Raw genomic sequence first — 23,309 nt, 5'->3', positions numbered from 1 at the left:
GCAAAGGAAGTCCAAGGAGATGTTGTGGTACCTACCAAACGGGACAATGATGGGGCAGGTGATACTGTAGGTCATTACCACAGTGAAGACACACATCATCCAGGCATAAGCGGCCCCGAACTGGAATTCATAGGCCTGATGCTGAAAGGCAAGAGGAACAAAAACAGAGATCCTGTTGGCATACACATGAATGTCTGAGTGAGGAGCCCACATTATATTCTGGATGTGTGTCAAAACAAGCCATGATTTTCACAAGTCTGTTTGTCCACAGATTCACAGTGAGGCACTCGGACCAAGATGGTACTGGAAGTTGGGCTCCCTAAGTTGCTATGGAAACAGGCAAGGTGCAATCACTTCAGTATGTCAATCCAATGTGTCCCCTGCCTTGGCTTAAGGTCACCTGGGGATCTGGCTATTTGGGGTGGGGGTGAGGGTGGGGTGAAAGTGAGGGCCTTCATAGCGACTGCGCCCGGATTGTGGAATACTTGTGCAAGTTTTCTGAATAAAATAAGTTCAAGCATCTAGGAGCTCAACAATAGGATCTACAGGAAATAATTTGGGTTGCAACATTTAATACGTTAGTTCATTAAGATTAACTGGGGGGGGGGAAGAGACCTTTTGAATAGAAAAGTTATCCCTGATTAAGCAGGCAGGTTAAAATAAAACTCTCTCACATGCAGCAAAAATGTCTCCCCTAAGATAATGCTTGCTATGACACATGAATATATAATCTAAAATAAAAAGGATGCTTCTAGTTCCAGAACTAATTTTTTAAAATCCATATGCAAATTTGATTAATTGATTAATCGACCAAAGAGCATGTAATAAATTTAATATTTATTTGATAGGTTGATAGCCCTAGATGTGATTTTTTTGGGGGGTCTTATCTCCATGTTGTTGTTTTTTAACACTAAAGGGAAAATAACCTCCCAAATTGTCTTCAAAGCCCCACTGTTTTGAAACCTTTAGACAATTGTGTCTGTGGGTCGCTCCAGGCAGCAGTCAAACATCCCCTTATGACGTCTGGTTCCAGTTTTGTCCTTAGTTGTGTGACTGGACCAACTCTTGCTGGCATGAGCCACATACCCGTTTGACATTCTTGCGTTCAGCAGCTGAGCGGGCAAGGCAGAGGCGAATCATGTACATCAGGAGGCCGGGGATGCGCAGCAAGTCCATGGCATTCCCAATGAAGGCAGAGGCAATAACGTAGTTCACAAAGAAGGCCCCATTGTCTGGCAAGAACACACACCTGGGAAAGAGAAAGGAGGGCAATAGAAAAAAGCTTGCCAACCAGGAAAGCGAATGGAATGGAGCATGGGGATTAACAGAATGGAAGACGGGTAGTAAATTTTGGGTCAGACGTGGATATACTGATGCCCTTTGGCAGGGGGTTGGACTGGATGGCCCTTGTGGTCTCTTCCAACTCTATGATTCTATACTTTGTCTGAGTCATTTTCTCCTTGTGTAGGATGTACCCACTGCCTAAACCACCAATTAGGGGTTATTAGCTGTCTAACACACCTGTGACTCCTACATCCACCTGTGTTACCACGTTGGTTCACATACAGTGGTTTCCCTTTCTTCCCCAACTCTGGTAGGTGTGTCTCTGTTAGCATGGTCTCTGTGTCCCACCTTCACAAAGAAAATAAAGCTTTGTCTTATTCGCAAAACATAAAAGTTTGAGCCCACTTGGCCATGGTACAAAGTCAATGCTAATGAAACAACTCCTGTGTAGCAGACTTGAGGTCAGGGGTTACACATGTGTATGACCCGTTCCACAGATTGTATACAAACACTAAGTTAAAAAGCTGAAGAGGACCAAACCGAAACAGTATGATTACCTTGGATCACTGTCTCACATGTTGTTATAGTTTATAAAGATAAAAATAGATATATTTCGCCTGTTGGAATTGGTCGACGTGTTGCCTCTTTTTTTTGGTATTTTGTCTTATTCGCAGCCTACACAGTAGGTAATTTAAGGAAATATGGCAACTAGGAGTATTGAAGGCTAAGTTTTCGACAGCATATGGCAGATGCTTAAATGGCTTGATGTTATCGGACGGTGGCCTACCAAGGGAAGCAGGAAGTGGTGGGAGAAGATTGTGAGGAGCAGAGATTTGCGCCACAGCAGGCATGGCACCAAACCAGGCACTTCCCTCCTCTCGTTTTAAGGCTTTACTTACTCAAATCTCACAGCAGCCTCTGCCAGGAACTTTTTGTCAAACAGCCAGCGGAAAAATACATCCAGACTAGAAAGTGAAGCACACAAAGAGTGCAGAGTAATTACCAAGAGGCACTTGGGATGCAACTGCAGTGTCAGCACACATCTCACGAGGCTCTATTTGCTATGCTAGGTCAAGGCCCCAGTCCATCTAAGGCCAGCCCTCTGTCTCAGACCATGACCAAGAAAAAGCTCTAGGCCACATTAAACAACCCAACCCTGTTTCTTATTGTGGAGTCTTTCTCTCCCTCCTCTCAGATAAGTCCCTGACACCACACTGGCATTATATTTATATAGGGATCGTTTTAAAAGCATTGATTTAAAAGAGATCGATAGCAGAACAAAAGATGCTTCCGTTCTTTTAGGCCAAGGATGGGGGAACGGAACCATTATTAATTTATTTTTGCATTTACTGGGTCTTATTACTAATGCAGTTCTAAAGGAGGTTACATTTATAGAAGCAAATCCGCCAATACAATACAGTCACTTAAGAACACAAAGCATGGATTACAACCAGCCAACAATAAAAGAAGCATTTTAGATATGCTGGCCTTCTAGTGTTGTTTTAAAGTAAATTACCTTTTTCAAAAATAAAGGATACTTAGTGTCACGGATTGCTTCTGGCTACTCTTGAGAGACGAGTTCCACAGCCATTCTGTCTTTAAGACTTTTATTTGTGCATGATATATATACAGTGCAATACAGTTTCAAGGAAACATGTCTGCTCAGTCTGAGGAAGATTCCCCCAATGCCCCTTGCCTGCTGCTCCCCCAGCATAACAACCGGGGGAGTCCGGACCTCCTCCCTTTACGTTTGTGGGCTCTGGAATGTCTCAATTCAGGCGCGAACTTGAAAGGGCGGGCCATCTCCTCGCTGGACACTTCTCCCTCCCCCTCCCCCTGGGTGTCTGTCTCAGATTGCAGTAATGGCTCTCAGATTCTGTCTGAGCCCTGCCACCTCCCCAGTTCGATAGTCAAGGAATGTTCACTGCTAGAACATTCCCTGACACTTAGACTTTAAAGGAATCATTTCTAATATTTCTGTTACTCATTTTGTTACAAATTGTATTATTATAATAATTAAACCTATTTGTTTTACCTTAGTGTGGAGATATATATATATATATATATATACACACACACATGCTTTCCATTCACAAGATCCCACAAGTAGGCCATTCAATATTTCTTTTTAGAGATAGGGAACTGAGGCTGAGAAAGCAGGCCTCATTCAAGGTAATATTCAGCACAATTCTCTGCTTGTGTACTCCACTGCATTCGTTGGAGCTTACTCTAAGGTAATCAGGAACAGGACTGTAGCCTTGCTATCCCAATGACTGAAGCCAAGCTTTTCACCTCAGCTCCAATTTTAACAAACCATTTCAGTTCTCCTTCAGCTAATTTGCATCTTATACACACTGAATGGAGGTTATTGTGATGTCCTGCCATGCACACTCTCTTTCTCAATTAAAAATGAAAACAACAAAGAAGAGACTGCATGAACACTTGAGAATTGAAAATACACGGTGTGGAGATGTGTGCATGTTGATTTGACATCCAACCTCACTGCTTTGGTGTACAACAGCCAGAGCCGGTCCAGCCATTAGGCAGGGTGAGGTTGCTGCCTCAGGTGGCTGAAGCCCTCAGGTGGTGGCGGATGCCCTGCCAGTCCCACCACCACAGCCAACAGCAGAGAAGCGCTGCTGCCATCGGCACCAATTTTGGGCAAGATCACATCCATTTGGGGTGAGATTTCAGCAGTGGTGCTGTTTCTTCGCAGGGAGGCGGTTTTGGCAATTCCTCCTTTCCCCTGCAGCACTCTCTACTCCAGAGAGACACAGGAGAAAGGGGGAAATGCTGAAAATTGCCGCTACCACTGGAAAGAATAGATATTTTGGATCCATCCCAGATATCTTCTCTTCTACTCAGCAACCTTACTTTTACCTGCTCAAGCCCAGCGAAGGCAGCAGCAATACCATGAAGATGAGGAATGTGTAGCACTTGTGCATAGTTGTCCTGTTCTCTCCAGACCTAGTGGCACAGATAATTTATTATTATTACTACTACTACTAGTTATTATATGTGATAGTTACTTTTCTGAAAGAGTAACCCAAAGCTATTTACACTAAAACAAATAAGAACAACCAGTTACAGGTAGGTAGCCGTGTTGGTCTGATGTAGTCAAAACAAAATGATAATAATTTCAATATCTGAAGAAGTGTGCATGCACACGAAAGCTCATACCTATGACAAACTTAGTTGGTCTCTAAGGTGCTACTGGAAGGAATTATTATTATTATTATTATTATTATTATTATTATTATTATTATTAATTATCATTTTGTTTTAAGAACAACCAAGTTACCTAAAAACACAGCTTAACAATTAAAAGGCAGGACCAACAAATCCCGCCCCACTAAAGGAGGCCACAAATGCCACCCTTCAAATTAAGGTCCAAAAACCCAGGAAAAGAGAAAAACCCTTGCCTGATGTCTAAAAAAGACATGCATGCTTCCCTGGGGAGGGCATTCCACAAGCAAGGGGGCCACCACTGAAAAGGCCTGTTCTTGTGCTGCTATCCTCCTGAGGTAGTACAGATTAAGGTACATAACATGTGAATAAGGGCTGGCAAGGCCTCCTTGTTTTAATATTTTTAAATGTATATGCCATATTTCCATCCTATAATAGCTCTCAAGGTAGTCTGCAATATACTGTTAGATTAATACTGTAGAACATTTTCCTCAGCAGGGATTCATGGGATTTGAAGAAGCATGAAGGTTTATCTAAAGTTTGCTAAAAGAAGAACCACGAAGTCCATAGAAATCAGATCTTAGTGCAGTGCAGGTGGGCCTGAGGGAGATAGTCCAAGCAGAGATTCAGAGTAGTTCAGCTCTCAGGCAGGCAGAGACAATTTCCCATCTTACCTGGTCCAGTGGGCTTCAAAGAATGCCGAATAGTACACAATTGTGGGAAGCAGAGCAGAGAAGGCCCACAGCAGCAGTGTGGGGAAGAACTGGGTGATGATGGGATTCTGGAAAGAGAAAGAAAAAGAAACAATCAGTCACTTGCTCTGAATAACATATAGCAACCAAGAATACAAAGTATGCAATGGCAGAGCAGTAGTTGGCTAGGTTGGTTGTATGTTATCATAACATGTGTATGTGTGTGATATTATATTACTGCATGGTGTTCTTTTCTTGAGAGATTATTACTGGTCTGTTCAGGAATGAGTGGGTTTCCTGACCTGCCTACCTATGTTAGTCCAGTTGTAGCTGTCAGCACTGTGTTTCTCACACCTATTGAATTCAACATTTACTCTGCTTTCTGTCCCCCTATACAACACAGCTTGTGGAGGAGAGAGATTTGCTAATTGTATTATTGAGCTAAATTTGATCCTATCGTTTGCATTGCCTGCATTGTATAATTCTGACTGTGTGGCTTAGCCCCCTTAGCTTTTCTCCTAAAATGTTTCTTAAAATGCTTTTCTCTTTGCCTCTCTGTGTGTCAAAGTGTAATGTAAGCAAAAGGAACAGTGAGACAGCTTGCTATCAAGGTCGAATAGCTGGCCTTGTCTGGAACACAGAACGAGAGGCAGAGAGAGGCTTATCAGCGGATGCACTTCCAGCCTGACGCTGGAAGTTGCTAGCCTGATGCATAAACTAGCCTTACTGACGGCTGAAGGCTTTGTTGAGTCAGCATGTGTTTATGAGAAGGACCGGACACAGGAAGATCCATATATGTATTTGTAACCTATGATCCTCTTGCGTGCACACACTTACAGAGTGGATTCCTGAGGAGGGAGGGAGGAGCCCAAGAAGTGTATAAGAATCTTTGCAAATTTGTCTTTCTTTACTCTTGTCGTGAAATATATGGATCACCAAGAGTCTCTCTAATTAGAGATTAAACTCTTTCTCTGGATTCAACCCTCGGTGTCGTTATTGACCAGGCATCCCCAAACTTCGGCCCTCCAGATGTTTTGAACTACAATTCCCATCTTCCCTGACCATTGGTCCTGCTAGATAGGGATCATGGGAGTTGTAGGCCAAAACATCTGGAGGGCTGCAGTTTGGGGATGTCTGTTATTGACTGTCTCTGTCCCTGCCTGCGCGCAACTTAAAGGACCCTTATTAAGCCAATAAGGCTACATTTCAATATGGCTAACCTGATCCAAAACACCCACCCACCCCACTCACACATGAAACAAAGACCACCACAGCCAATCACAAATGAACAACCATATTCTAGGCCAACCCCAACACCTCTCACCGCCAAAGGAACACAAGCGAACAGCAGAGAACTTACACAAGCGACGCTGACACCCCCCCCATATATTAAGCAAAACAGAAACATCGTCACCCGACCCTTCCCACCCTCCCCCCTTCAACCTCTCTCACCCTTTTCTTCCTAATGTCTCAACAATGGAAACCAATTTGTAAAAATGTTATGAGAGACATTGCATTTATCTTTGTAAACCAAGAAAACCTTTAATAAAAAAAGAGAGAAAACAACAACAACAACAACAACAACAACTGTGTGTCTATTGCCTGCCATGTAGGCCAGGATTTGTGGTTTGGGATACACGTGAAATAGCACAAGAGATCTTTGAGCTCCTAAAACCAGGAACAGGAAAAGAGAATAGGAACAAAGCAGCAGCTTTTTCTGAACTCTCTTCCGAATTACATTGGGAGGAGAATGGGTGAGGCTGCAGTGATCCCCACAAATCCAAAGCACATCAGTGAAAGAGTCCTCTGCCAGGTGAATTAACACCACTTGAAACACCCGGAGTATTCAGCACACCCAGGATTTTCTCTTGGAAAAGATGAAAGCACTTACTATTTCATGCCCCAGAACCATGACTGACTAAGATGAGTCCACCCCATATTTTAAGAACCAGTATACTAACAGATAAGCCAAGTTTATACAAATATTCAATATCTTAAAAGCAGAGGGATTCCTTGTTTTATCTGATTCAAGTATTGCACACTCAGTACAAGTCAGTTCAGACCTCCCACAAACTACTTGAGGAGAAACTTGTAGTTATTTTTATTTAATGGGCCTCAGTACTGTAAATGCATGGTTGTATTTAACATGGAGAAATTGGCCGGCAGAATTCCTAAGGCCAGTTTAATTAATTTGAATTTCAACAAATGAGTGGCAACAGCGCACAGGGGAGTGCCATTGAAGAACACACACACACACACACAGCTGGATCTGTTTAGTTATATAAGCTGATTTAGCTGGCAACTGGTTGGTAATGTGTCATTTACTGTTGAGCATGAATGCACACACACACCATTTAAATACCACTGGTCTTGCTAGATTGGTTTGAGTCAATAATTTCCCTTTCATTTCTGCTAATGTAATTAGACAAACTCTATTTAAAAGTAGTAGTTTCTAAACACTGACCACCAGTAGAATTACATCTTTGAGATCCAACAGATAACATCATCATTTGAGCCAGATGTTATATGTCCTACAGTCCCCTAATACATGGACCTCAGAGGCTGCTACTTCAAGTCAAGCTATCACAATTACATACATTAAGGAATGTAATTATAGCACTTAAATTATACAGGTAACCAGAAGGAATGAACTTAAGTTTCAAAAAGTACCATGAATTTTTATTCACAGGTTAAAAATATGTACTTGTTCTATGTTATCAAAGGTGCTCTCTCTCTCTCTCTCTCACACACACACACACACGTCATTTCTCCTTGCAACCTCACTGACAGCATGAGGACACAAACAGTGCAGTGACAGCTACATGAATATAATTTGCTCCTGCTCTTGTTTCCTCAAAACCACAGAGGGAGAGCTCATGAGGCTGGGCTTAATCCTACTGCCTATGAAGGGAAATAGCCACTTTTCAAAGGCCGTTCCCCTCCTGTGTCATGGGGTTAAAGAGAGAAGGGAAGTTCCAAATCTCTCGCGTCTTACATTCAAGTACTCAACAGGCTTGGTGACATTGAACTTGTCCATAGTGGTGATGATGATGGCAGGAGTAGTGAGGAAGAAGAGCAGGATGAAGAGCACCACATTGATGATCAGGCAGCGGAACCACCAAATGAAGCCACGAATGGACAGGTGTTCCCTGAAGGAGAGACAAAGCGAAGAACCAAACTTTAAGGGTGACAGAACCCAACACTGGAGATATTGGACTGGAGGGGCTTTTGGAATACCTTGTGGCATGTGGCTCCTCATGTGGCTGCTTCCCCTTTAAAAACACTCTGCTACCAATAGCTACCTTAACAACAAGCCTATGGAGAAGCATCTCCTGCTCTGGCATCCATGCAGTCCAGAAAGAGTCCTGCACAAAGCATGGTGCCAGGATGGCGAATTCCCAGTTTAGGCCACAGAGAGGCACCATTTTGTTTACCAGTAAATGTTCTGAGGGTCAGGGGCATACGAAACTGCCCAGTTGGAGACATGGAGAGACTCGCTGCAGGACGAGGCCTTGGGTTCCCCACGGCACTTGCACCCCTGGCACTTGCACACGTTGAAGTCCTTAAGGATTCTGGAGGAAGGAGAACATCAGAACGTAAGGCAGGTCTGCTGGATCAGTGGCACAATCTATAGCCCAGCAACCTGTTCTCACAGTGGCCGAGCAGAGGCCTGTGGGAAACCGGCCAGTGGGACCTGAGCCCAAGAGCAGTCTGCCCACCTGTGAATCCTAGCAACCGAGATTCAGAGGCATGATAGCTCCAGTAGAACATAGCCATTGTGGCTAGTAGAAGAAAAGAAGAAAAGAAGAGGAGGAGGGGAGAGAGGAAACTTCCTTGGAGGAGGGCCAGAGGCAATGTGGCAGAAGCTATTGTCTCACTTAGCTGCTTTACTAGTCACAAATAAAACTCTGTCTTTGAAGAAGACAGGCAAAGGGGGAACATGATTGGAGTTTTAGAAAATGATAGTTTGTAGGTAGGTAGGTCTAGCATCTATCTGTCACCTATCTATCTATCTATCTATCTATCTATCTATCTATCTATCTATCTATCTAATCTATCTATCTATCTATCATCTATCTATCTCTGCAGTTCTAAGAAACCAAAAAATCATTGCAGTTTTGAAGCAAGTGCTTAAAATTAATAGAGTTTTAAAAGTTTCCGTCCACCGTCTTGGTTCAAAACAACACCCAAGTTGCCTTTTTCTGGGGAATGTTCTCCCTCCCTCCCAGCCATCAAAATGATTCTTCCCCATCACCCTGCGCTCCCGGCACTCACATGGCTGTAATGGCCTCGTTGTGGAAAGTGACAAAGGCCATGCCCAACGGCTTCTCGTTCACCTTTTCCTTTTCCTTCTTGTAGTCCTCCTTCAGCTTCTCCTCCAGTTTGGTGTAATACTCCATGGCTTCCACCTAGGCAACGATGCACAAGGTGAGAACACAAGCCCTGCAGCCCAATCACCACCTCAAACGATGGGCTAACATATGGCATGTTAGCCCAACACACAGCGGTACTGAATGACAATTTATTCAGGATCAGTGGCTGCCCAGTGAGTAGGAACCAACTGGTCATCTGAACCAGCTGCTTGATATTTTGGTTTCATGGGCTCTTGTGTGATAAAGAACTGGGGTTCAATCTTAACCCCAGCTGCTACCTGGAGCAGCAGGGTCATCTGTAGCCCTGCCAAGCATGCTGGATCAGAAGGTAAGGGTGGGGGACAGGCAGAGCACTGTGCCAGCCTGGAAATGGCCCAACAATTGGACCCAGAGTGAACCCAATGTGATGGCTGTGGGGTTGAGCTCAGGGTTCAAGAGATCTGAGGCTGACCCAGCTCCTCCCCATGGCCCCAGAATGCCCTGTTCCAGGGCTATCCACTGTTGCCATCCATTCAGCAGGTGGAACGCCAGGCTCTGAACTGGAGGAGTGATGCTGGTGTCACTCTGTAGGCAGAGGTTGGCAGGGCTGGGGAGAGCAACACTTCTGCCAAATCTAGCCACCTACCCCGGCAGCCTGGCAGAAAGGGGTTTTAGTGTGCTCTGTTAGTGTAGGGCTAGATGGTGGACCTGAACTAGGAAGAACTGGGTTCATCACCCACTAAGCTCCTTTGTGTGGCTTTTAGCAAGTTCCTCAGTCTAATCTCACCCAGACAATTGCTGTGAGTATAGAGCGGAATGGATGCAGATCCTCTTGCATAATAAAAGGGCCACTTGATTATAAGGGCACATCAGTTGAAACTGTGCAGGAAAAGGGCAGCTGAACAGGGCACATGTATTCTGCAGAGGGTTCTCAAGAGATACAATGAAACAGGTAAGGGGACAGCAGCCAATACAGAGGGTTGGATCCAAACTTTGCATAGGTGGAACGCTACCCATGGGATTCCCTGCTGGAGGAAGTATGGAGGACAGAGGTGATTTTAGCTAATTATCCCCCACCCCCACCCAAAAAAGCCTCCTGTGACCCACAAAATTGTGATCTTGTGTTGAGGACCCCCCAGAGCAGTGTGGAAGCTAGCACTGGTGGTTGCAGAAAGGCGGCATAAATTGTCAAAAATGCCTCACTTCCTTCAGCAGGAGTCTCTACTGAATCTCAGACCCTTCCCTGAAATGGAACAAACGAATGAATTGTGGAAGGGACAATTTGGATCCAACCCAAAAGCCTGAGCTTACGTGACCACTGGATCCCTAGCACTACTTTCTCCACAAGCATGAGCCTCACAGAGTGCCATTGGTGGTAAAAATGGACCTGTGGCCATCAAGAACCCCCCTCCCTCATGCTACGTCCTAGCAGGACCCCAGTCCCCTGCATTTCCCTGCTCCTTCCTCTGTACCTCTTCGCAGCCTTTGATGGCACAACAGCAGAGATGGCCACAGGGCTTGGGATTTATCATGGAGGGCGTGTTCTCCTTGGACTGCAAGTTGGTGAAGTAGAGCTTTCCACGCTCCGCTTTTTTCCTGAAACAGAAGAGTGCAGGGGAAGAGGAAGCTCAGAGAAGCAGGCAAAGTGGGGTGTGAAAGAAAGAAATAAAGTATGCATTGGGTCTTCTGCACAACTGAGTCCTCCTCCCTTCCCAAGGGGGGTTGCAACAATAACATATGCAATTATAAGACAAACAAAACACTCACAACCATAAAACAGGTGTAAAAACAGTTAAAAAACAGTTCCCTAAATAAAACAATACAAACATTCAAAACAATTTGATATATGAAAACAGTTAAAGCAGTTACAATACAGATGTGGCCCGGGACAAAGATCTCGACTTAAAAGGTTTGTTGAAAGAGGAAGGTCTTCAGGAAGCACTGAAAAGGCAACAGGTATTTAACAGGAGGGAATTCCACTCTCCCCAAAACAGGAGTGTCTGGATTAAGATATCCAGATACAGGAAAAAAAATGTTTGTGGCACTGGATGAGATGCAACCTCCACCGTTTGCTTTGTCACAGAGTCTCTTTGTTATGGCTAGAAAAGCAGTTCAGCCTTTGCAATTAATAAGGCCCTCCTGTCTCATAGGTGGGGTTGCAAGGTCTAGCTGGTAAGATCGAAAAAGATAGGTAAGCAAGCATATGGTCTTACAGTATTTATTTGAAGCATTTGTACCCTGTAGAGCAGCTTGCAGATGAGGGTAAAAATTGAAGACTGTCCCTGCCCTCAGACCTATGATCTAAAAAGCATAACACAAAAGGAAAAATGGACGAGGAGGGAAGAGGAGAACAGCAGACTCGGGCACCAGATCTTAAAAGTTACTGAATTCTTGTAAGCTCAATTGGAAACAGTTCAAGGAAGAGCCATACAGGTTTTTTCTTGTCCCATTTTGTCCAATGGCTACTCCACGCAGAGCTTTACTAACACTTCTCTGTCCTGTCCTCACTGTTTTGTTACTGGGTTCTCTGTATGGGATTCAGTTAATGAATTCTAACCTGTGGCCCCTCCAATGCTGTCACCTTGTGCTCCCCTGCTTCCTGTTCTTTTCAACTTGGTGTCGCCTGCCCTTACATCTGACCTGTACCCTCTCCAACTACTGTTGGGATTCTAGCATTTGTGAACAGCGGTGCTAGAACTGGATGTGGCTTTGTGCTGCATACGTAACCTCACAGTGGCACAAACTGCACATTTCTCTCTCTCTCTCTCTCTCTCTCTCTCTCTCTCTCTCTCTCTCTCTCTCTCTCTCTCTCTCTCTCTCACACACACACACACACAGCCATCTCCTTGCTCACATCATGTTTAAAAGCCCCCATTCCGTACGAATCCCAGACTGTACCTCTCTGCATCAAGAAACATCAGCCGGGCCACATCATAGCAGGGGCGTGCCTCCAGTACCGTGCAGTTGGCATAGGCTTCCCTGCAGTCGGGGAAAAAGCAACAGTGCAGGAGCTTATTAAAAACGCGCAGGGTCGGCAAAACCTCCCAGATGCTGGTCAAGTTCCTATTCAAGGAACAGGTGTGAAATGGCACATTTGACCCTGAAAAGGAAGGCTCCTTTGAGCTTTTGATTCAGCTGCATGCTGAAGCTCTGAAGGAGCAAGCAGAGGGGGGAAACTGAAAGAAATAAGTGCCCTTCATTCCTGTTAAGAAGTGCAACAATCACCTAGGGCAGAGGCTGTGGAATTGCAGGTCCGGGAGCCAAATGTGGCCCTCTGAATTCTCTCCAGTTCACACTTCTCCCCCCTCCCCCCCCGCAATCCCTTCTCCTCAGGTCACCCCCCCATTGGCCTTGCCACGCACCTTCCATGAATGCTTTTGCCTAGCTGATAATAATGCCTCTTGCATGCCTGAATGGAGGACAGAGAGGGGCATGAAGCCCTGCCCATTTCTAGCATGTGAACCCTGTAAGCTTGCCCAGAAGTGAATGCATCCCCTGTCCTAGGGTGCCACCATGTCCATCTAAGGCAAGGGTAGACAACATTCCTGCGCTACAATTCCCATCAGTCCTAGCTAGCAGGAGGAAGGGATGGAGATCAGTGGCAGAGAATCAGCCTTGCTTGCAGAAAGTATCAGGCTCAATCCCCAACATCTCCAGGTAGGACCGGAGAACACTCTCCATGTCTGAAATCCTGGGAAGCTGCTGCCTGCCAATGTAGACAATACTGAACTACATGTACCAATGTTCTGACCCAGTATAAAGCAACTTCCAATGTCCCTATGTCGTGCAAAGAAGATGGGAGCTGCAGCAAACAGCAGCTGGAGGGCACCACATTGGCTAGCCCTGGTCTAAGAAGGCATACAAAGGTACTGTGTTGGGCGACAAAGTTATCCAAAGGAAAAATGGCTGATTTATATATATTTTTCTTTGTCAGAAGAATTAAAGAATTAAAGGATCCAGGGAACAAGACTTACTCAAAATGCTTTCTGATCTTTTCAGGTTCGGCATACTTTGAGATTCCGTTAATGAAGAGAGTTCGCTTCACCTGGAGCAGACAAGAGGCAAAGAGAAAGTTAGATCTGAGATCTTTCACAGGTGAAGCAGGAAATGGAGACTAAGCCCAAGCTAAGTAGCAGTTCATGGGATTTATGTGTTGTGGATTTATGTTAAATGTACCCTGCTCTCAAATCAAGTGATATGGAGAAGCAGAAATGGAATATGATTTACCATTCATTGTTCATAAGCTCTAAGTGGGGTTACCACTGAAGACCATTTGGAAACTTCAGTCTGTTCAGAATATGGCAGTTAGGCTTTTAATGGGGGTCATACATAGGGCTCGTGGTACCCTGCTTTTTACCAAATACATTGGCTGCCTATCCATTTCCTGGCTTAAATGAATTGGGACCAGGACTGCCTTTCCCCACATACTCCTGCTCAATAACTGAGCTCTTCCACAGGGCTCCCTCTCAATCAGCTACCCATAATAAGACATTGCTCAATAAGGCCTTTTCTGTGCCACCCTCCCAAACCTTGGAATTCCCTCTCCTGGGAGAGTCATATTACTTCACTGTTTGCATATCAGGGAGGCACTTAAACCCTTTCTTTGGAATAGTGGATATTTTGGCTGCTTTAAGTTTAGTCATAGAATTGTAGAGTTGGAAGCGATTCCAGGGGTCATCTAGTCCAACCCCCTGCAATGCAGGAATCTCAACACGCAGCCCCCCATCCAATCTGAAACCATACCAGACACTGCTTAGCTTTGCAAATGTGCTAGCAGTTTGATTGCTTCGCTGCTAGGAGAGCCATGTTGTTTGTTATTTTACATACTCTGTTACTATTTTTAATTATATGCCACTCTGATCTTATTAGGAAAGAAGAGTAGAATAGAACCAATTCTAAACAAATAAAACAGATTCCTCTTCTTCCTGCTTCCCCCTCTATCTCATTCCTCCATTGTCCCCACTGAGTTGAATTTTAGGTTTTAAGTTCCTCAGGGCTAATTTATTCCTGATGGCATCATATAAATAATAAATGATAATAATGTCTGGGTTGGCACCAGGGAGGTAGGAAAGGGACATACATGGGTGTGTTTGAAAGGAATGGGATCTAATTTAATGGCAAAATAATAACTGAAAGAAGGTCAGAACAATGTATTCTTTAAAAACCCGAACTATTAGAAAAGGTACTAAGGAAAGCTCCCCAAACTCGCATGCCTGAAACCAGTCAACAGATATCACAAATGCAAAAGCAGCATGAAAAAGAAAAGCTTAAAAATCAGAGGAGCAGGAAATGCAGTGGCCATGACCTACTGAAGGACATCACCCAATTAAGGAGGTTGCTTGCTCCAGCTGACCAAGTTTGGACTTACCAAATCATCCTCCTTGTAGCGCATCTTGGAGGTGTGCCGGCGCATGCTGTACACAGTCAGCAACAGGTACAGGAAGGCAAAGGATGTGTGCAGCCATAACAGGTTATTCCTGTCACAAGGGAAAGGAGATGCCAAATACTTATCTCTGCTTGAATGTATCTTCTGCATTTTGGGCCAGCCCATTTATCCCAGTGCTAATCCACAAACCTCCCAGATAATAATCCCCTTCAATAATATGAATATTTCCTCCTCCTCCTCCTCCTTTTTTGGAAAACACAGTTCCTTGATGGCACTCCAATATCATACTTACCCAGATTTCAAGTTAGCAATAGTTGTTCTCCCAAAGCTGTAGGGGTTGTTCTCTGGCAAGAAAACAAGTAAAGAATAACTAATTGGATGCAATGCAATGAGAAGGCATCAAGCTGCTGGGACAAAATTGCTCTGCTTTTATCAGAGAGACTCAAAGTGGCTTGCATTAGATGATGAGGCAAACAGCCCAATGCCTGCTGTAATGGGAGACTTTGAAATTCTCCATGTTCTTCTGCTGACACTCACTCTTTCTTCATTTGGTGACTATTCATTAACTTCTGTTTGAGCTGCTCCAGAGATTCAACTTCCAACCTTAACAATTTCACCCAAGTATCTCATGGTTTATTGAAAAGGATGAATACCATGAAAAACTTCAGTGCCATTACTATAAATGTCCCAGGGCTCTGGCAGAATATAAATGAAATTCGTCTGCCCACAGAGCAAAGGGCTATAATGAATTCTGGTAACTTACTTAATTCACCAAATGATCGGTATCATTTCTTTAAAAACAATGCTGTGTCAAAACCCTGTCACTCAGGTCAGAGGGTTAGCTGGGGAATTAGGCCAGCCAGATGGCCAATCTATTAAACGTTTTGTTAATTACTGTAATGGCCAATAAACAATAATCAATGTAAAGGGTCAATAATTTCATGTAAGAAAATTGTAAACATTGTAAGCATAGTGTATGTTTGTCATGACAAGGATAGTTGAAAAAGGTCATGTATTAATTTTATGGTTAAAATCTGAGTTAAGACTTGCCAAAAGTGAATTAATAAATTTAGGATTGACCTTATCTAATAGAAATATATGGGTCTTTTTGCTTAGGAATAATAATTTAGTAAGGAGGGGTATTCTTTTATATATTTTAAGCTCAAGAAACAGCTAGATAGTTTAGATTGTGTGCCAAATTTATGGAGCAGTTAACATCTTCATGTGATTTTACAAAACTGTATAAAATGATATGATGTTTGAATGTATGAGCAGCATCCTACCATATGAAGCTCTCTTGCTTGTACCTCCAAGATGGCAGCAACTTATACAAGAGCTGGTAAGACTTGGGAACTTACTGCTTATCTTAGTCTATATTTTATATTTTGAGAATGATGTATTATTAGAGGTATATCTCTATTAAAAACCAGAAAACAAACCCAAACATTATCCTGTTGTTTTTTTAAAATTACTGTAGTGTAAAATAAAAAATGAACCCACCATCAAACTAATTGTAGCTGTATGCTTTGTTGAACTGCATTACTGAGCTTTAGGTTGTAAGCTGGTAGCTTCTGAAAGACTGACACCAAATGCTGTTAACATTAACAAAGTCTAAACTCAAAACAGCATGGTGTTTGACTAGCTGTCTGCAGGGGCATAGGAAGGGGGGCGCCCCGGGTTCCACTCTGGGAGGGGTGACAAGATGGCCCCTGCCTCCCCCCCAGCTGTAGAACAGCCAAGGGCACGCGGTGTCCGTATGGGCTGCCTCTCGCACGGCAACCGTACAGCCACCGCGCGCGAGCGGCAGCCCGTACAGAGTGCGCATGTGCGGCATTCCGTACGGAGTGCGCACGTGCAGGATGCAGCACATGCGCAGTCTGTATGGGCTGCGCTGCCGCGGGTGCCAGAGAGGGTTTCTCTGCCACTGGCTGTCTGGGAGGGAGGATAGACTTTAAGGTGCAATCCTATACATGCTTACCTAGCATAAGGCCTGGTGAATGCAATAGGGCTTACTTCTGAGTACATGGCTACACTATTTAGTCAAGGCAGTGGCAGAACCTTCTGACAGACAAGCAGAGTTAGACAGAAATCCCCCTTATGCAAAACACGGTGCTTTGTCAATTAACCTCTAGATTTCTAGAAAAAGATTGGTTCAAAATGGAAGACCAAATGAGGCCTACATGAAGGAACTTGGCGACAAGAGGGTAAAGTGCTGGTACACTGAAGAGTGGGAAATGATCTGTCCCTTGCTTCCCTTTAGCCAAGGGCCTAAAGGGGGCAGAGGTCAGTTGGGGTCAGGGGAGCCCATCCCTTGGCCCTAATTTCCCACCCATCTTCAGATTATTTCATCTGCCAGGTGGTCTAAACTCTCTGGAGCTTAAGAGGTCAGCAAATGCGGGAGGGGGCTATAAGCTTTTATGTGTTTTGTCTGCTTCAATGCTAAAAGGATTCTTGGGGAAATTTAACCAAGATTGGGAAGAAAGCATTTCCTCCATTCCAAATAATCCCTTGAATGATTCTTTAAGCCGGGCAGATGAGCACAGCCAGGCTGACTGCCAAAAGTCTCCTAATTGGGTAAATGGTGCAATTAGGGTAGAAAGATGCATGCTATCGGATGGGCACCCCCTGATCCCAATTTTCCACTTAGAGCAGGGAGGTAAAATATCCTCTTTTTCAGGCTGTACCATCCAGGTTTGGGGATAGATGTAGAGATTGCAGCTCACTCAGCCCTAAAGCTCAGCGATGAAGAGCTAGAAAGCTCAGGTTGAAATTACTGTTAGTATAGATTATTTCTCTCCATGCTTCCTGTTAGTACTCCCAAGGGGCCCTCCTGCGTCATGGCGAGCTATTTGAGATAGAAAGACATGCACCTGTGTCTGAATCACCACTATTCTCTTTAGCCAGCGCTAGGATGAGCAGGTCCCTCCCAGCACTGAGTGAGATTGTCTAATTCTCTCCCAGCAGGAGTACAGTAGTAAGAAGCTGCTTCTCCGTTTACCTAGCAGGTCCCCTGAGAAGTTCACTGGCAGAACGATGCCCACAGAGAGGACGCCAACAGCCACCAGCAGACCAATGATGTGCCGCTGGAAGGAGAGGTAATGGACTGCATCGGCCCCGCACTTCTCCCGGATCTCATCATCCCTGGGAAGGAACAGAAAGGTGGTGTGGTGCTGGCTACCTAGAGGCATCGTGGGGGCAAGGTGTGATGCGCAGCCAACATTTCAGAGCAATGAAGTAAGCACGCTGCTGCCCACACCCACTCCGCTGCCCAAATGCTGTCAAATTTCACTAGCTAGCCTCTATTTCCACCCTTCCGCTTCTAGCTCCCCTGGGTCGCAGAACATTCATGTTTGGCAGCAGAATTATTATCAGCTCCGTTACCCACCAATGCTCTCAGTCTATATACTGAGGTTTCAGGTGCTGCCGTCTTTAATTAATCCAGGAGAGCCTGAGGACTAAATCTGTTTTCATCTTGAGCAACAAAGGATCCTTATTCTTGACTGGGGACCTTTGGCTCAGGGATGGCCGTCTACATGTTACCGGACTACAGCTTCCATCATCCCACACTGGCCAGGCTGGCTGCAGCTAAGGGGAGCCGGAGCCCAACAAGCACTGGACAGCATCAGGTTCCCCATCCCTGCTCTCGATTCCAAAGCGCCCCTGGTCTAATAATGAATTACGACAGTGATATGACCCTGCAGTGTCAGGACTCCTGCCATGTTTCTCCTTCTGACAGCTGGTGATACCCTGTTTTCCCGAAAATAAGACATACCCATAAAATAAGCCGTAGCAGGATTTCTAAGCATTTGTGCAATATAAGCCATACCCCGAAAATAAGACAAAGTGATAGGCGCAGTTCTGGAGGGCGCCAAGGAAGAGGCGAGGCTGGACGTGTAATTAAAATAAGACATCCCCTGAAAATAAGCCATAGTGTGTCTTCTTGAGGAAAAATAAATATAAGACAGTGTCTTATTTTCGGGGAAACATGGTAGATGCAAGAACGAGAAGGGGGGGGGAACCTTCTGGATGGAGATGGGAGAACTTACTTTATCCTGAAGATTGCTGTCAGCCAGGAGCAGAAGCCCTGTGCAGAGACAAAACAAGCCCAAGTTAATCAGAGGTCTTTCGCTTTATCCCACTTTGCTACTTTCCCTCAACTAGTACAGAGCCCCCTACAACCTCAGATCTACCAGCTTCTCCTACCAAGATGGAAGAACTGAAACAGGCCAATGGCCAGAGCAGTTCTAAGACATGTAAGGTTACAAACAAGCCCACATGGACAAATTCACCATATAACCACTACAAGTCATTGTAAGTTATGGTGTGAGACCCCAGGCCTCAGGCTTGCATGTGGCCCCCTAGGCTTCTTTATCTGCCCCTCAGGACTTTGCCTAGGATACCCCTTGCTGGCCCTGCTCTGCACCCTTCCCTCAAGTGCTTTTGGAACATGCCTTGTACTGCAACAATGCTTCATGCTTGTCTAGAAAGGAATAGGTGTTTAAGCTCTGAATTTTGTGAGACTGAACGTAGCCTATTGTATAAATCACAGAATCACAGAATGGTTGAGTTGAAAGGGACTCCCAGGGTCATCTAGTCCAATCCCCTGCAATACAGGAATCTTTTGCCCAAGGTGGGGCTCAAACCCACAACCCTGAGATTAAGAGTATCATGCTTACCAACTGAGCTATCCCAGCTGTAAAAGTCCAACCTACTTTTTGCCTCAGGCCATACCTGCTGGCATGCAATCCCAGGAAGAGCCCTTGGGCTGGGAAATGCCAGCTCTTTAATATTGTTGTTCTCCAAAAATTTCGATAGAAGCTGAAGCTCTTCTAGGTCCCAGCTCTGAATATTGTGAAGTCTCAAACACCTTGCCTTCATTAGAAGCTGCTTGACAACCTTAGATACGGACTCCTTAAATGTTGACTATCCCCGCCCCCGCCCGACAACTCTACAATTCTATGAAATAACACATCACACTAACTGTGCAGCATATTGCAACATCCATTTTTGTTAATTAAGTTACAGCCACAGAGGGTGCTACTCCTGCTGCAAATGTTACGTCTTCCCTCCTGAGACCCAACTGGAGTGGAAATTGCCCCTCCTATGTGGCTTGTCATGCACTTGCCCTACGTGATCAATAACATTAGGGGGCTTTGCTCACACTACATCCCCACTCTCGATCATCACTGTGCACATTGAAATCGAGTAAGGAGCATCGCCACTCCTTCATTTCCCATTTTCCTCACTGCAAGGGCTTAATTGCAGAGCACTGCTGGGAAAACCCTGGATTCCTTTTGCCTGCCACTCACATTGTCTCTTTGGTCAAAGTCCACAGAGCTGGAGACGGAAGTGAGGCGCTCGTAGCGGTCATGGCTGTCAGAATGCAAGGCGGACGCCACACTGGAATTGCAACAGAGAGGACAGTTAATCAGGGCCTGGGAAGAGGCTGAGAACCCAGAAGGCCACCAGAGAGGTTAACGCAAGCCAGTTTGCCCCAGGTGAGATGAAGAGAAAACTTCCAGAGAATCCAGAGAGAGAAAAGGCAAGAGAGAAAAAAGCCATTAGCAGAGATTGCCCCTCTCTTTCCCTTTACTCTGATCCAATGCAAACCTCTCCATCACAAGAGCCAAGATGCTGGGCTCCACAGAAGCAGCCTTAGAGGTTTAGGTCCAGACATGGGCGTCTGTGATGCACTTCCAGGGCTGCTTCATAAGTGCTGCATCAAGAAAAATCTCAAGTCTTTATCCTGTACAGATGCTCTCAATTCGCATAAAATTACATATACTTTCATTTATTCTGCATTCTAAAGCTCCCCCCTCTTTTTTTATTTGCTTGATTTGTTACACTTTTGCTACTCATGGAGTAAGGCAAAGACCAGGCAAAAGAAATCTAGTCCTCAACTGATGGATTCTCATTCAGCCGCCTTGGAGATTTCAGCAGGCATTATCCGCATTCTTTTGGGCATGTCTCAGCAGCCCTAACAGCTAGGAGCATTGTTAAAAACTGAAATATTTCCAGTCAGCTAAGGTGTGTGCCCAATGCCAGATGTTACGTTCTGCACTCCTATGGAATTGCAATATACATGCGGCTCTGCTCATGAATTCCAGTTTCCAACACAGAGATTAATTCTGCGGCAACAGCCCAATCCATGTGCTTGCAGCAGAAAAGATATGGCCATTTTTTTTGGGGGGGGGAGGCAGCTTATGAAATGATACATGGGCACTAGAAAGGAGGGATAATTTTTGAAATACAAATAACCAAATATATCCTCGTGGTCTTTGACAGGTTACTGGTCCCTCAACCTAATCTACTTTACACATGTGAGGTAAATAGAATGCATCTTTTATGGCCAGGAAAGGGCTCCTGGAATGAATGATAATGAGTAGTTTGTGACTATCAGTGCAATCCTAACCATGCCTACTCAGAAGTAAGTCCCACTGAATTCAATGGGGCTTACTGCTAGGTAAGTGACATTAACATTGCAACATGAGAGAAAGAGAAGGGCTTTTGTTCACCAGACTGCTCCAACACCACAAGGCCCCATCAGCGATCCCCAAAGAATTCAGACACCACCAGTGTGCCACATGCATTGACAGAAGCAATCCAGGCTGCCCATCACCTACTATGCAGCCAAACTTGCACATGACAGTCAGGAGATGCGAGAAAGAGAAGGTTAAGTCTTCTGAAAAGGAGATGAGTGAACAAGAAGAAGGTGAAATCAACAACCGGTCAGGTGTGATAGCCTGCATTTTCCCTCTTGTGACAAGTCAGGGAGGCTTCCTATGGAATTATTAGAAGACAGCACACACATGGCTACCAAGGCAGAAAGAAAACCTCTTTCCTCCAGCAAACACCTAAGGATCTCAGTGCCACACAGGCTAGTGCAGAGTACCAAATTAAAAACATGGGTTAAGAAGATGAAACTGTTAGTGACAGAAATAACAGTACGCATAAAGTAAACTAGAGTCTTGAACAGAAATCCTTTCAGTTGACTATGGAATTTAGGCTGTATTAGATGGAAATTTTAGGAGTTGGAAATGCACCTTGTTCATCTTCTGGATGATACAATAGGTGATAAACAATTTGAATTCCTGAGTGCATAATGTGGTTTATTGTGTATGCAGCATTATATGTCATTAAAAGCTCAGTGATTTCTGCCCACTTAACTAATTATTGTCACCATGATTAGCTCCCAACACCATGTAAGCCAAGAAGACTAGAAGTATGCATGCATGTGTAGTTGAAAGCTGAAATTCTCTAAATTCTTGAAGACATTGCAGGAGATGAACAGAATTACCCCCAGAGTATGTGAAATGGTTGATACACGGTAGAGCTTTTTATAGCACCTGTCTAGATTGTGTTTCTTCTGGGCATCAAGAGCACAAAACGTAACCAATGCTCTAGATCAGGGGTGGCTGACTTGGTGACCTCTAGAAGTTGAGCTCCAATCCACCATCAGCCAGAGCCAGCACATCCAAGGGCCAGGGATGATGGGAGTTGTAGTCCAGAAAAATCTGGAGAGCCACATGTTTCCCATCCCAGCTGCAGATGCTTGTGGTCTGCTTCAATCCCTGTTGGTCTTTTCAGACCATGTGAGTGGCAAGAGGCCTCTCTGGGGCCAGTGGAGGTAGTGTTGCCTGCTTCTTATTTTGAGCACAGGAGAAAGTATTGCCCCATCCTTGTGATTCTCTGCTCACCATCAGAACAAGCTTTCAGAGTACAAGCAGGTTCTCAAAAGGTACAACTCATTTGACACACACACACACACACACACACACACACACACACACACACACACACTGGAGGGGTGTTGCTTGCCTAACCTCTATGGCAATATTTTTTAAAACTGACCCATCTGGATTTTCAAGAAGGCTGGAGGCTAGCAAGAGAGGCTTCATGGTAAGGCCTTGCAGGGACCTGGATGATTAATGCACATTTAGCATTAGTTAGGAGAGAAGGCAGTGAGAGATTTTACTTTCTTGGGCTCCTTGATCACTGCAGATGGTGACAGCAGTCACGAAATTAAAAGACGCCTGCTTCTTGGGAGAAAAGCAATGACAAACCTAGACAGCATCTTAAAAAGCAGAGACATCACCTTGCCGACAAAGGTCCGTATAGTTAAAGCTATGGTTTTCCCAGTAGTGATGTATGGAAGTGAGAGCTGGACCATAAAGAAGGCTGATCACTGAAGAATTGATGCTTTTGAATTATGGTGCTGGAGGAGACTCTTGAGAGTCCCATGGACTGCAAGAAGATCAAACCTATCCATTCTGAAGGAAATCAGCCCTGAGTGCTCACTGGAGGGACAGATCGTGAAGCTGAGGCTCCAATACTTTGGCCACATCATGAGAAGAGAAGACTCCCTGGAAAAGACACTGATGTTGGGAAAGATTGAGGGCACTAGGAGAA

The 23,309-nt window shown here is 44.8% G+C and overlaps 1 protein-coding gene across 4 annotated transcripts in view; it reads right to left on the bottom strand.

Moving 5' to 3' along the window:
- TMEM63B (transmembrane protein 63B) overlaps window positions 1-23,309 on the bottom strand; it is a 76,660-nt gene that overhangs the window by 8,290 nt on the left and 45,061 nt on the right. For all 4 annotated transcript variants that reach the window (XM_060272925.1, XM_060272927.1, XM_035108186.2 and 1 more), the window contains 16 exons: window positions 20,210-20,300; window positions 18,947-18,984; window positions 17,899-18,041; window positions 15,193-15,244; window positions 14,883-14,991; window positions 13,489-13,559; window positions 12,413-12,493; window positions 10,987-11,110; window positions 9,438-9,571; window positions 8,597-8,734; window positions 8,158-8,311; window positions 5,145-5,251; window positions 4,165-4,251; window positions 2,184-2,249; window positions 1,087-1,249; window positions 36-141 (listed from right to left, as the gene is read on the bottom strand). In XM_060272925.1, the coding sequence (XP_060128908.1) occupies window positions 36-141; window positions 1,087-1,249; window positions 2,184-2,249; window positions 4,165-4,251; window positions 5,145-5,251; window positions 8,158-8,311; window positions 8,597-8,734; window positions 9,438-9,571; window positions 10,987-11,110; window positions 12,413-12,493; window positions 13,489-13,559; window positions 14,883-14,991; window positions 15,193-15,244; window positions 17,899-18,041; window positions 18,947-18,984; window positions 20,210-20,300 (1,664 nt within the window). The remainder of the gene's footprint in view (window positions 1-35; window positions 142-1,086; window positions 1,250-2,183; window positions 2,250-4,164; window positions 4,252-5,144; window positions 5,252-8,157; window positions 8,312-8,596; window positions 8,735-9,437; window positions 9,572-10,986; window positions 11,111-12,412; window positions 12,494-13,488; window positions 13,560-14,882; window positions 14,992-15,192; window positions 15,245-17,898; window positions 18,042-18,946; window positions 18,985-20,209; window positions 20,301-23,309) is intronic.

The sequence above is a fragment of the Zootoca vivipara genome, chromosome 3 (genome assembly GCF_963506605.1).
Source record: "Zootoca vivipara chromosome 3, rZooViv1.1, whole genome shotgun sequence".
NCBI lineage: Eukaryota > Metazoa > Chordata > Lepidosauria > Squamata > Lacertidae > Zootoca > Zootoca vivipara.
The sequence above is the reverse complement of the archived record's forward strand: the minus strand, read 5'-3'. Positions and strand labels throughout refer to the sequence as shown.